The sequence below is a fragment of the Anopheles stephensi genome, chromosome 3 (assembly GCF_013141755.1).
Source record: "Anopheles stephensi strain Indian chromosome 3, UCI_ANSTEP_V1.0, whole genome shotgun sequence".
NCBI lineage: Eukaryota > Metazoa > Arthropoda > Insecta > Diptera > Culicidae > Anopheles > Anopheles stephensi.
In genome coordinates this window covers 16,646,596-16,660,943 of record NC_050203.1, presented here as the reverse complement: position 1 = coordinate 16,660,943, position 14,348 = coordinate 16,646,596, and the positions used below count along the sequence as shown (strand labels likewise).

Here is a 14,348-nt window from a genome sequence, read left to right as displayed (position 1 = left end):
AATATGCTTTTAAAATAAATTTAGATTTAATTCTGCTATTCGAAGCTCGAATGGCTTCTTTAGCATTAGTTAACCCATCAGCTTTACCGGAATAAAACATAATACTGTCTTATTTTTACCATAACGGTGCGAACGTACATAGAAAGAACTATACAATAGTTTTGAATTTCTTTCCGCCTTTTAACGCCGTAAATAAAGAGGACAAATGGTTTGTATTACATTGAAAAATGGATTCTTTCATTTATTTAGTTGAAGATCTATCAATTGCCTCTCTCCGCCCGGCGCACACGCGGTGCACGACACAAACAGAAAATAAAAATAATTTTCCGCCCCTTTTTCCCCACAATCACTTCGCTCCTCTCCCTCCCCTTTCCCCAGCCTAAATCGTCTGACCGACACCGCTGTTCCGAACACCGCGAACCGAGCTGCTGCACACAATCACATCGTTTAGTAGTCGCCTTTTTTGGATTTTTTTGTACAACAAACATGACGGTGTGGCGATTCCCTTAAATCCAACAGCCCTTACCGCTTCTTGTCGCTGGCACACTTTGGCTCATGTCATGTCGCATCGCACGCCATTTCCCATTCTTCCCATTGCTAGAGCTAACTAATAGTGCTGTTATGGCGATGTTCAGCGCGAGCGGATTTCGTTAAAAACCATTGGAACCTTCGAAGGAATTTGGGAATGATTGAGATACATTCGGTGCCTAGTAGTTGACATAATTTAGCTTACTGGCTAGCACAATTTCTTCACCTTTATCTACGCAGTTTTGTGTCGGTGTGTGTGTGTGTTGTTTTTCATCCAACTTCTCATCTTCCCTTATGTTCACCTTACCATTTGGCGTCTGTCCAGTGGGACCTTCCTTCACCTGCAGGAACAGATCGGTTTCGCTTGTTTCTCTCTCTCCCTCTCTCTCTCTCTCTCTCTCTCTCTTTCTCTCTCTGTGTATGTGTTTTAGTGTTTTCTTATTACATTTACATTTAAAAAAAGGTCCTATTTCCTACTTACGTCCCAAACATTGAATTTAGTGTACTAATAGTTACCATTACTTTCCATTATCTAGTTCTGTGTGGGTGTGTGTGTGTGTGTGTTTTTTGCTTCCATTTCCACACACACACACACACACATTTCTATGCTAATCGTATCTAAGCTAATCCTTTCTACCCTTGTCACACTCACTGCACTGTTTTCTGCTTTGAAATGCATTTCTTTTTCCTCCCTCATCGCAAGCCATTACGATAAGTCGAAAGTAACTCCTCCAGCACATGGTAGAAGGTTGATTAGGAGCAGAACTAAGTTACAAGTAAAGTAAAATTAAAACAAAACACAAAACATACACAAAACATAAGATGGGGGTACAAAATGAAAGAAAAAAAAAGCAGAAAAGCTTAACCCTAAACTTATCAAACTAATCTTCATAGTATCACAAATCACACTAATCAAAGTGAAACATGAGAGGGAGTAAAGTAGAAAATAGGAAGAAGAAACTAAATCACAATCACTTAAATGGTAGGAGTTCCTTTCCGCATTTCTGTTTTCCAATTCGTTTGCTTTTCTATTAGTGTTTCTTTGTGTGTGTGTGTTTACTGTAGTTCATTCTATACACGAGGAAGTTGATTATGAGAATTGCTTTACTGATTGTTTACCGATTGTTCCATTTGCACATTCCTATTGCATCGACTGTGAGTTTGTGTTTTCTCCCCTTTAGTCTTTCAAGCGAAAGTGTTTCTAGGTGTGTGTGTGTGTGTGACAGTTGTGTTGAATACTGCGTCCCATCGTTGGCAGCTAATACAGTTGCCATCGCTACATTTCGGCCACTACGATTTGATTTGATTTGAGGAAATGTGTTCCCAGCTGAATCCCGAGGAGGAAAGAGGAGAAAGGGAAGAAGAGAAGAGAGCGGGATAAAATTTCTCTCTCTCTCTCTCTCGCCTTCCCCAATCCTCCATTATAGAAAACCGATTCCGTTGCATTGTTTTGTAGGTTTTTGTGTTGTAGTGTGTATGTTTGCTTTTTGTTTTTGGTCACCTGCAGAAAAGATTGTCCTCACATTGTCTCACAGCACCGCAAAGTTTTTCTTGTTTGTTTTTGCTAACCTCCCATTTTTTTCATTCCATTATTTGTGAGTGTGTGTTTGCTTTAGCTTTTTTTTCGTTTTCGTTTAACTTTTTTGCTTCACTTTTACGATTTTCACTGCTATCCGGTACTTTCCCATTTTCCTTTCCTAACTTTTCCTTTGCTATTACAAAAAAATGCTCTTGATATATAGATGTGTGAGCGTGTCAGTGTGTCTTCTCGTGTGTATATATTTTGTAGAATTTAAGACAATTTTTTTTTCTTTTCTGTACCAGTTTATATCATCAGAGAAAGATTGAATTGCATTGGTAGAAAGGTGAAAGAGGGAAACAACAATAAAGTTGGCAAATCGACATGAAAATGCCTCACGTCTCTAGTGATAAAGAGCAAGCTTGCTGTACAAGACTCTTTGGGAAAGTAGAAGAAGAGTTAGATATAAGAGCAAGGATAATATGTTGAAGTGTAGTTAGAGGCAAAACGGGAAGCAAGCTATACTCACCGTGAACGATCGAATATGCAGGTGTTTTTGTTCATTTGTGTAGAGTTTTAACGCTAGCAGGAAAATGGTTATTAGATCGAACCGAAAGTGACTAGGAGTTGAAAGCTTAAACTGGATTTCGGTTGAAAAGGTGAATGACGATCAGGATCAAGAAGGTTGCTTTTGGTTATATCATTTACGCTTATCATGTTAATTGGATAAAGGATTTTTGTTTGTTTGTTAAAAAAGTTGGGAAGAGGGAAACACTTGGTTATTAGGTTGGCTAGTCAAAAACATGGCGATTTGGCGTTTGGAATTACACTCTTTAAAGCTTGAATTATGTTTCTTGTGTGTCTCTGTCTGTCTCTCTCTCGTCAGACGATATGGGACGTCTAATAGGACGTTCATCCATTGACCCTAACCTGGCACAACACATACACACACACGTGTTTCCACCACTACATCCATCAAATGCATCAAGTAATCACGATTATCTCCCTCCCTTGCCATCTGTACTGCTCTAATGTTTTAGCTCCGTTTACTCGTTTGCTGTTACTATTTTGATCCATCGGTTCCGGTTTTGGATTGATTAGGAAAGATTTGCACACACTAACATTCTACAACTCAGGCCGTGAGAAGACCCGTGAGCCGGTCCTTGTGCGAGACGAGAGCTTTTGCACGGAAGTATTAACGTGTTGTCACCCCGGTACGAAGATGCCAGTGGTTGTTGGCTTCTGCTTGCTCCCATTACTTTAATTCTACTACAGGAGAAACTCGTCCGTAGACGTGCTCAGATGGTGATGATGGTGATGGTGGTGCAGATGATGATGCTGTGTGGAGTCGCTCGCCCTATCGCTATCATGATGATGGTGGTGGTGGTGATGGTGATTATGAACGCTTGAGGTAGTTCTTTCTCGCAGGCAACAGTCGATCGCTTGGCACTGTTGCGTCGATGATAGTCCTTCGCAGCACGCGGACGAAGCGCCCGCCATGACGCAGACCGAGCGCTGACGCTTCTGCTGGGCCGACTCGAGGTTGAGCGTTTTGTCGATTGCACGGAGCCGCTTCTTCAGGCTCGTTGTCGAGAGGATGTCAACCTGGAATGGGAATGAACGGTGCGGTGAGCTTCACGTTTACCAAGAATTGATATCACACTAGGTTTTAATATCTTACCTTGAGCTTATCGTTGAGCGGCAGGATCGCAATGATCCACCAGGCCCACGCTGGCCCATCCGTCACATCTTCCCAGTTCTCCTCCAGGTCTGGCATCTTGCCGAAGCTTTTGAAGATCTCGCACCGTATACTTTCCGGCAGGCTTTGGTGCCAATCGATCGCCTTCAGCAGCACCTTCTCGTGCAGATCCCTCACCAGCTGTAGTCGTTCTTCGGCCTCCGATCCAGCACCAATCTTTTCGTCCTCGAAAAACTCCACATGTGCCGTATCGTACCCATCGCGCTCGTGACGTGTTAGCACACGAAACCGACGGCCACCAACGGTGGAAAGAATGGAGCAACCGTCCCCGAGCTGCACACAGTCCCGGATGTCTAGCATCGTACCGTACTCCACGTACCGTTGGCGTCCATTTTGTGCGGGCAGAGCAATCCCGAACCGTCGTTCTCCACTTTCGATCGCTCGGCGTACCATCAGCCGGTAGCGCTGCTCGTAGACGAACAGTGGACACGGTACCGATGGGAATGCAGTTGTGCAGATAAACACCGGAACGGTTGGTTCACGATCCTGTTCCTGCTGCTGACGCCGTTCGTACGCTTCCGGGATGAAGCGTTGCATGGCGAGATCGACGAAGCGAGTCATTTTCCGTTTCGCCAGTGAGATCAAGTTGGTGGGCGCGTTGGCTGGGTTAGAGCTGGCCGCTTCCGTCGTTCCTGAGGGACTTCCGGGCTGATGGTTGCGGAACTGTTCTACCAGCGGCGCCATGCAAAGCGGACAGGATGAAGAGTAGTCCATGCATCGATCGAGACAAACCTACAAAATAGGAGTTGATTTAGCATAAAACCAGATAAGATATCTAAAGGGTTTTCGGTAAAGAAAACTTACCCAGCAATAAGTATGTCCACAGGGAGTTACAACTGGTCGCCACAGTGTCCTACAGCACAGTACACAGTCAAAGTCCGACGGTTCAATCAGCGACGGGTTCACCGTTAACCGCACCGGTGTCGTGTCCAACCAGCGCGTTGACTTCAGCTCACCGTCCAACCGCTCCAGGAGCGTCTTGAGCCGCAGGTTCGTTTGGGGAATGGTTGAACCGTTCTGTAGCAGTTGTTCCTTCTGCTGCTCCCGTGCCTGATGGTACTGATGGTCCTGCAGGTGTTGCTCCAGCTTGAGATCGGATGGCAGCAACGAGCTGCCAGATTTCCTACGCCTTCGATGGTGGCTACGGTGCTGACGGCGACTGTGGGTATGGGCCGGCCCAAGCAATGACTCCTCACTGAACGGATCTTCCATGTAGTCGAAGAGAAGGTCAGTGCTCAGATAGCCCTCACCACCGTAGTCGGAATGATCTTCATCGAAGTCACCTTGGCGCAGGGTGAGGAACTGTTTCTTGGACATACGACGCTGCGGTGACCGATGGTGACGTCGTTTGCGGCATCCGGCGATCAGGTCGTACGAGTGGTCGAAGATCGATCCGAACGGATCGTCATGTTCGTCGGGCTGGTTGTGATCGTTCAGGGTGATGCGGGATGCAAGACTGGAGGAGTCTTGTAGCAATCGTTTCAGATCCTGAAAGAAATGAAATGTAATTAGTAGGGGAAGAACTATAAACTATTATTTGGGAGATGGATTCTAAGTTACCTGCATCAGCTCTGACTTGACTCCACTCGACACCGTATGGGACTGCCGATCCAGGAAGATGGACAGGCATCGCGCAATAACAGCTTCCTCGTACTTTCCCAATGCTGACAGTGATATGGCTCGGCAATAGTAGGCCTAACAAAATGGAGTTAAGAATATTATGAATAACTTTATATAAGCGAGATAAAAAGTGTGTGTATTTGTTGGGGAAACGCACTCTGTACGGTAGAAACCTGTCATTCAATGGCAATGGCAAGCTCACGGATAAGTCAAGGTAAAATTTGCATCTGAGGGGCGATGCGCGAACCCATCGAATGTCGCTGATGAATCTCATCTCAATGCGCAATGAGATTCTAGCCGATGAACGTGCTCAGACACATCAAGGACGCACTGCAGGCGACTCACAAAGCTGTGTCCCGACGTCACATGTGCCAATCGAAACGCGTGCTGTCAAAGTCACTCGTTTCGAACCAAAAAGAAAAAAATGCTAGCATTCTTTGCATCCCATCGTCACACTTTTCAAATGCACGTTTGTTTCTTCTCCTCCATTCAGCTGGAAGTTCAGTTCTCCGGCACCACATAAGAGCTCACGTTTTGGTGGTGAAGCCATGCACGGTTCGGACGAAAAATTTAAATCCTCCACTACCAGCCCTGCTCATAACGTAACACTCTCCAGCTCGCAGTTGGTAGATGGTGATGTTTGTGTGAATTGGAAAATGTCAATGAAAACGTGCCCTAACCACAACGGGCAACAATGTTCATGTAAGCAGCTTTTTAATTCTTACGATTTATTTAAATGCTGCGCTGGGGAAAACAAAACCACACCATCCATTGCCTGTGTATGTGTGTAGGCCACAGCGAGCAGCCTCAAAAAGTTGAGTAGAATCATTTGAAGATTGATTCATTATAACTCTTCTTACTTCAGCTGCTGCCAGGCACCGGCAGGATGGCTACGCAACGTTAATATTAAATTACCGTCGCAACAATTTTTGAGATTATGTCACAGCACCAGACCGCACCAGCACACATACAGGCTGACTGTGCGCCCGCCGCCCAAGCCCCCACAGTATGGATGCTCAGCGGATGAGTTCAAAAAATCGTCCGCCATGTGCCGGATTGGCACATGCTGCGAAAGATTTAGCCAAATGACGAACGAAAAAACAAACTTGGGTGGGGTGGTTCATCCTTTTTTCCTCTTCCCAAGGCCCGGCTTCCCGAAAACGTGCATTCGGTTGGCTCCAGCAATCGCACTAATGCTTCACGAGACTCGTGGAGTTGGGTGGCGCAGTGGATGGTGGTTGGGTGGTGTGCGAGCAGTTGTTGGTAAAATTTGGTTTCGATTTCCATTACATCATGTCGTTACGAGCGCCGGCTCGTTTCTCCCAAAGCCTCCTCAGGACGACGTCGAGTGAACAGAAGAATGTTTTTCCATTCGGAAAACGCGATACCGTGGTCACGTTCTGAGTGTGTTGCTTAAGCCTACACGATGGTTGTAAGGAGGGGGGAGTATGTTTGTGTGTGTGTGTGTGGGTGTGGGTTGGAGCTAGTTGAGTGAACCGTACCTTATGTGACGTTGGGAGACACTTGAGGGCACTGTCAGCGTCAGCCAGAGCACTTTGGTAGTGCTGCAACCGGTGCAACACCTCCGAGCGCAGCTGCAGTCCTTTGGCGCTGTTGGGCACTGTGGAAGAGAGAACACGGGAAAATGTGTGTTTTAGTGTGGGAAGGCAAACAGCTACCGCGCACATCTGGCGTAGCGATATGTACGTTTATATTATTGCTTATTATTAATGTGAACAGCACAGTAGTAGACTTGGGATAAGCTCTTACGAAGATGAATTTATGACGAAGTATTAAATCGCTCTCCAATTAACGGAAAATTTAGGTTGAAAATTTAGAAAAATATTGCATTATAATGCATCCATTATTACTATTGAAGTATTGATTTTTTAAACTATTATTAGAAAGATAACTCAATAAGTACTTTAGGGTATAATTTTATTAAAATATTTATTTAAAAAAAAGTTTGATCATTTAATATCAAGTAAAATACTTTGAAACCCAAGAAACTCTTAATAAAATAATTCAAAAGTTTCTTAAAATTGTTTTCAATAAGTTTGGGCTTTAATCGGCATCTTATCAGAGCAGTGTAACGTATGTTATTGGAGTATGTTGAATTAAAATCGATTTTTATTGCAAAATATTTTCCAAATCCTTCTCAATAAGCCAATTTTATAAACGTTTTCCAAAACTCAGTTAAGAGCTGTTCCTCTATTCTTCATCTACATCCGAACATGACCGGAATAAGGTATATACACATGGGAGGAGAAGCCCTGTGTTTGTTGTACAACATTGTATTGATAAATATTATTGATAAATAAATTCATAAGCCTTTTTGGGGTATAGCATGATATAATGTTGATAAGATGAATTGTTTTATAAATTTTTGGATATTTTTCTACCACATCTTCGTCTATCTTCAAATTTGCATAAACAAATTTTTGGTTGAATTTTCACGGACAATTTAAGTCAGAAATGCCTATCACGGTTAGTTAAAATTCTTGTGGTTCAAGAGTCGATGAATAAAAAAGAGCTTTTGCTTTCGTGAATTATCTCCCTTGGTTAAATTTATTTCATCAACTATTCTTGCAATAAACCTATTAGTTCTGCAAGCTAATAAGGTCATGGGAATGATTGATGACAAAAGTCACTTCCATTTGATGGTCAACTTTTTGCTCGTGCGCTTCTAATCGAACGACCCCCACCATCTATTAGCAGTCGAAGTGCGATAAATGGGTCATATTTTTCGCCACACCGCACTCATCGCCGAGAAACCGAGCGTCCACTAAGAGTGGATATGCGTGGTTATTATCCGACTACTAGCGAACCATTAGCTGATACTTATCCCAACTTTCGGAACCCCACCCTACGATATCCATCCACCTTAGCTTTCAACAATCCTTCCATCGTGCATCGTTCCACCATCTATCCAGCCAAGATTAAACCAAACGCTCCTATGTCTTTATTCTGCCGTTTCAGTATCGATTTGCAATGTGCTCGTTGGTGGGCCGTTGGAAGGGAAACGCGATACGCCCCGAAGCTCGTCCTTCGTTTCGTCGGTTTCACCTGTTGCGTACGCTGCTACTGCGGTGCGGTGAAACTTATCCGATGGCCATCAATATTGATGGAGTTTTAATTGGACTTGGATGCCCGCTTTACATGTCTGAAGCTATGGTGGGTTTCGAATTGCCGCGCTATCGTGACCGTGTCAGGAGATGGTTTTTAGTCACCCAACGTTAGTGAGAAGTCTCGTGTTGAGTGGGGGGGGGGGGGGGGTCATTAGAAGGGTGCAAATAATCCTTACGTTAGCCATTTTCCATCCACGTTACACACCGTTTAATGGTGGAAAAGGTGAAAAATTTTATGAAGTTGTCAAGTCGGATTTAGTTACTCAAACTGTGACCTAGCAGATTTTTTCTAGAAGAAATTATTTATTTTACAAAAAAAATTGAGAAAATTGTTTTTCCAGCTTCGATTAGCAAACGAAACAATAGTCACGCAACAAATCTTTCTTGAAGCATTGAAAGTTTGACATTATCCCATCGAAAAAGTCACCAAGAGCAAAAGTTAGAAGTGAGCATTGAACCTACCCAAACCCCCCCCCAAAAAAAACCGCCATTGAACGATGCTTAACCAAATGGAAAACTTCCAGACAGATTTCCTGCAGACGAGGGCACAAAAAGATGCTACCAGCAGCAGCAGCAGCAGCAAACGAACTGGAAGTGGCACGCGTAGACCGATAACCATGACATTGACTGAAGGTTACCATCACAATGACGGGCGCACTTGGCTGTGATATACATACACGGCACCAACACAACACCATCAGTCGCTAAAATATGGAAAATGTGCGACTCGAACGGGTGTGGAAAGCCGAGTGGAATGCGGAAAAAAACACGTTCGATGAGGGCGGTACATAATCAGCCGGGAATGACGGGACAAAACGATGCTTAGGAAGAAAATACAGCAGTACAGAGAAGAAGCTAAATCCACTTCGCATTTATGGCTGCCAGGCCGTATGGTACGGTGGCCACGTGGAGATGATACATAGTGACAGTGGTAATCTATCCGTAAGCTGCTACAGGTTGTTGCGGGCACTCGATTATCGTTGATGGAAAAGTTCGCAAAAGCGATGAGTCACCGATGGAGGCCCCCGGTACTGGCCTGGAATCAACAAGTTGACGTTGGTGGGCGTTGGGCTTTGGGGGCTGCCGATGGGCTGTCAGTGGTTGATATTGTCATTCTTCTTCGTGGCTATTCAAATGATGGTATTGTAAAGGTTGCCCGAGCGTGATTAGATCATCGTCGATGGGGGGAAGATGACTAATCTTCTTTTATCAAATAAGTCTTCTTGCTATGATTGTTTGTCTTATAGAAGTGTGTTTATGATGAGTTATTACTTATGCATTGAAGGAGCTCTCTCAATTTTTTTTCTTCCTAATTAAAGCTTTGCTCCCAGCAATCTCTTTCGCTATCTTTTATCGTGAAAACAATCAACTATCGCGACTTGGCCAATGCCCTCCTTTTACTTCTCCAACGTTGATTAGCGTACGTTGACCCTTCACTGGAACCTACCCTTTCTCCCCTTGCTACACCCATCGCTACGATCCTGATCAAGACCTGCGATTTCTGACACCTTTACTACAGATGCTCTTTTTTGCGTTCTTTCCCGTGGCTGATAAGACACCGCTACACGCTCGAGTTCGATGGACCGGACTTTCTCAAAACCCACCACACTCCGCCACGACTCAGTATCGCTAACCATCAATGAATCGCAACCCTTCTTGCTGCAACTCCCCAACCCCAACAGACCTCCTTCCCGGCGTTTTTACTGTAGACGACGTGCCACGCAGCACGGCTCGCAACAACCACACACACACTGATAATGGTGGAACGATGATTTGTTTTCATTTGTCCGGGAACCCACGTTGACGTGGACGTTCTGCTCGTACTGGTACGGTACGGTAGGTGCGAGCTGCTTGACGGGTTTTCAAACAAACGCTACTTTATACTCGATGGTTGACGCGCGTAAATAGCGCCCACGCTAACTATCAGCCTGATGTGCCCGGTGTTGGGCTAGGTTAGGAATCGGTAACGCAATGGGGACACTGGCGTTCAGTGGTGGATGAAACACCAGCGAGTGAGAGTTCTTCGAGGAGAGTGTTTAAGAATTGTCGGGTGTGTTTATACTCAGACTTCAGCGCAGTGCTAAGAATTTCTAAACCAAAAGTTCATGATCGACTCGTGTTAAATCTTCATGAAGAAGTGAAGTATTTCTGATGAAAATCTTCGATAAGATGAATATGATATGATTTTACTGTCCGAGAAAATTACTGTTTTACTGTCCAGAGAGTCCGATTTTTGGAGCTCTGCAATAAGTTTTCATGTAGCAGCTGTTCTGTGTAGACTTCAATAAGATCTTTTCGTCTAAATGCAGTGAAATAAATCACTTTCAAGAACTCCGCCGAACAACAGGTGGCAATTTGCTTTGAAGATCCTTTTCCAATGGTTTCTCCAAGGTCCTGATCATTGAAACTAAATAAACTATCAGTGTTTTACTTATAAGCAATAATGATATTATAGATGCCAATGCCAATGACATGACATAAGAGAAGAGTTGTGAGTTGTTCTCTAGGACTCCTCAAACCAACCATGACACTTTGACCTATCCAACATGACGCTATTCCAACATAGTATTCCAACATAGTATTGCTATTCCTGGTAGCTTGTTGAGAAACTCTAATGACTCGCAATCGACATACTTTGCTTTGAAAATTCTCTTTGACTTTGTTCGTTTATCGAAGTGCATTCAACAAAAACATCATTATGTTCTACCAGAGATTTATAATGATTTTCCAAGAAAAATATATGCTTATTAACTTATTTGTGTGTGTCATGTAAAAAGCTGAAGATTGACAGATTGCCTGAATTCTGTTCGCTTTTAAAATCATATCAACTTCATCCTTACTGCAATAACCCAAAATATCAGCATGAGGACTCTTTAAGTAGCTTTTAATTTACATCTTATAGGATTTATTCTAATCAGATAGATTTTCTCTGAAAAAACCCCCCAAAACCAGCGATAGCACCCATTCCACCACCACCACCATAAGGGCAAAGCGATTGTAATCGAATATTCCTTCCCGCACAGCGTTGTTTTCTCAATGGGCCCCCTCGTTGCTGTATATTCGTTACTGACGTCAGGGTTTGCAAAGGTTGTGTAAGGCTTATGGACGAGCAGAAAAACAAACATGTAACGCTATCGGTAAACGGTGTGACAGTGTTTATATTGCTGCTGGCCTTTGTCGCTACGCCGGCTAGGACGCTGTTTAGCTTGCTACCATCGTAAGCTGATAACGCAAGTATTACGCGCCGACCCCGCGTGGATGTAACGCCGGTGTATGGCCTCGGCAATAGTCGCTTTTGGATACATGCGTGTATGTTTGTGTGTGTCATTTGTTTTTATTTGTGCTCTAGGCACACACACACACAACACACGCAGGGAAGGCTTTTTCCCCCCCAGCTAAGCCGATTAAATGAAGGAAACATGAACAGTACCCACCGGTGAATGAAACGAAAATTTGTCTTTCGAATTTAAAATTACGAACATCTCACAGTATCGAGTGTTACGTACCGATGGGTACTTTGTGATGTGGGGTGCTGATTTATATTGTAATGCCCTGCTCGCTTTTGTAAGGTTTCGCTCAACAAAGTGTGTAAGTTAAGTAGCTGCCTAAAAATGTTTTCGATTCCAACAAAACATTTCAGATACTGCGCACTTGTGTCATAAATAAAGAAATATTCATTCGTGTTTTATGTTTATTACGTGACAATGGTGGCACTGAGTCCCGATTCATGTGCTTGCTTTTCCGTGTCAAATGTTAACAACATAATTGCGAACGGTGGCGATTACCGGTTCCCTGGAAGGACATCGCCTTCCAACCTTTGGTGGGACGGAATGCGCGGATCCTTCGAATTCCGGGAGCATCCTGGAGCTTATGCGCATTTTCCTGCATGATCCGTTCCGTACCGCCGGACCATACCATTGGGCACGTTGGGCACGTTGCTGTTGCTGCTTAATAAATCAACCCATGCAAGTACACAACGAAACAGACCCATATCCACGGTCTTGAATAGGCACATGGTGATAGTGCCGCAGTCAAGAAGTGACGGTGATGGCGTGCGGTGAATACGGAATGGAATTTCCTTCACCCGAGCTCCACTTTCGAGGAAGTGGGAGATAATTTATCGCCCACCGAGTGTATGTATTTGGTGCAGTAAGCCATCCCGATGCCCCCGTGTCGGACCAACGGCGGGAAGGGAAATGAAAGCGAAGTGAATCACTCAAAATTCCTTCCGAGCTTCTTGTTGAATGTTCAACCTTTTTTTCGGAACGGGACCCGTGCGCGAAGGTGCAGGAAGCTGTCAGCACAGCAAACCATTGCCCGTTTCCGGCTCATCCGGAACCATTGGTTGCAGTAATTTTCACGACCGAGGTGGTTCCGAGAAAAGCTCCTAAGAAGAGTGTGGCGGCTTCTTCGAGCAAATCAGCCTCCCGGTTCAACATATTCTTTCTGTTCGTTCTTTCATGGGTTTTATTCTCACCCTAGCTGTTTCCTTACGGGCAATGGTACGGGTAGAAAAGCATCTTATGCTTCCTTGGCAACAACTGGCAGCCCCTAGACGGGGGCTCTCCTACATGTGGTCACAAATTGATGCTGGCAGATAAATAAAAAGCCAGTTCATGTACGGGGAAACGTTACAGTGGCTCGGTCGCCCGTTCCGTTTCGTGCTGTCAATGGGCGGAAATTCAATTTCCTTCCCGAAAGAATGAAAAAAAAAGACCAGTGCAAGGAGGAACAGAAACAAACTCAAGACGACGAAATGTGGCTCGGCAGGATGGCATGCGGGAATTGGGTTTCCTTTTGTCTTATTGGTGTCGCTCGGAGTGTGGCAAGCCCGAGTGTAACGAGAACGAAGACAGAGAGCTTTTTTTTACCAGCATTGCTGAACAAATGTGGCCTTAAGGTAGCTGATGGTATTTATTTTGTCCTGGATCCACCCAACGGGAGACTAGGCGATGGTACCTTGGTGGAAGGTGTGGTAGGGAATTAATTTATAGCCAGAAAAGGATATCTCTGGGAAGGAAAATTCTCTCCATAGGCAGGTGAACTAAGGACACGGGACAAAATGAATCCGGATGTGTTAATCCCGGCGAGTGAATCTCGCAAAGTACACCGACATAAATCACTCAATCAAGCGCATGTAACTCTATGTATTTGTGTGGCTTAGGGACAGGAAGGAGAATATTAACTACGTGCAAAGCACAATGGGTAATCCTGCAAATGAAGGTATGTAACGAATGGCTGGATTCAAGAATAGAAATCAACATCGATTTGTTGTTTGATTTTTCATTTAAACTTGACAAAAATCGATTTATTTTTCGTAAGGGGGCTTTCTATTTCTCATTTTCTTTTTCTTTAAGGTGGATGATTAAAGTACTTTTTACTTCGTTCATCTGGTTGTAGGCTTACTCTCTTATTATGGTGGAGCCATAAAAAATTGAGCTCCTTAAATTGGGTTAAGATCTCCAATAAGCAGCCGTAATAGACCTCATGAATCTTTATTTACCTAGCTCTTCCTTTCAGAATAAACAACTCGTAGACAAGCGCTACTAGTACCGACAGTTTACGGTCAGAACACAACCGCTTCATGTCACAAAACTGAAAAACATAAATAAGCATACATACACACACGCATTCCATTCATTCTATGCACTGAGCAGCAGTAGTGGCAACATTGTTGCTGCAAATCTTCCACCAGCAAAATCCACTTCCCGTTACTATTACTACACGTTACACTGTCCATAATTTGCATAATCCATCCAGTTCCCGTGCTGAATAATGAGCGCTCCATTACCAG

General features: G+C 44.1%; 1 protein-coding gene across 3 annotated transcripts in view; it reads right to left on the bottom strand.

The window, feature by feature from the left end:
* Positions 1–215: 215 nt before the first annotated feature.
* The window catches only part of LOC118512677 (LON peptidase N-terminal domain and RING finger protein 3), a 55,377-nt gene continuing 41,244 nt past the window's right edge, over positions 216–14,348 (bottom strand). For all 3 annotated transcript variants that reach the window (XM_036057457.1, XM_036057459.1, XM_036057456.1), the window contains exons 3-7: positions 6,929–7,047; positions 5,367–5,501; positions 4,611–5,294; positions 3,729–4,538; positions 216–3,652 (exon numbers count right to left, since the gene is read on the bottom strand). In XM_036057457.1, coding sequence (XP_035913350.1) covers positions 3,317–3,652; positions 3,729–4,538; positions 4,611–5,294; positions 5,367–5,501; positions 6,929–7,047 — 2,084 coding nt within the window. In that variant the 3' untranslated portion in view covers positions 216–3,316. The remainder of the gene's footprint in view (positions 3,653–3,728; positions 4,539–4,610; positions 5,295–5,366; positions 5,502–6,928; positions 7,048–14,348) is intronic.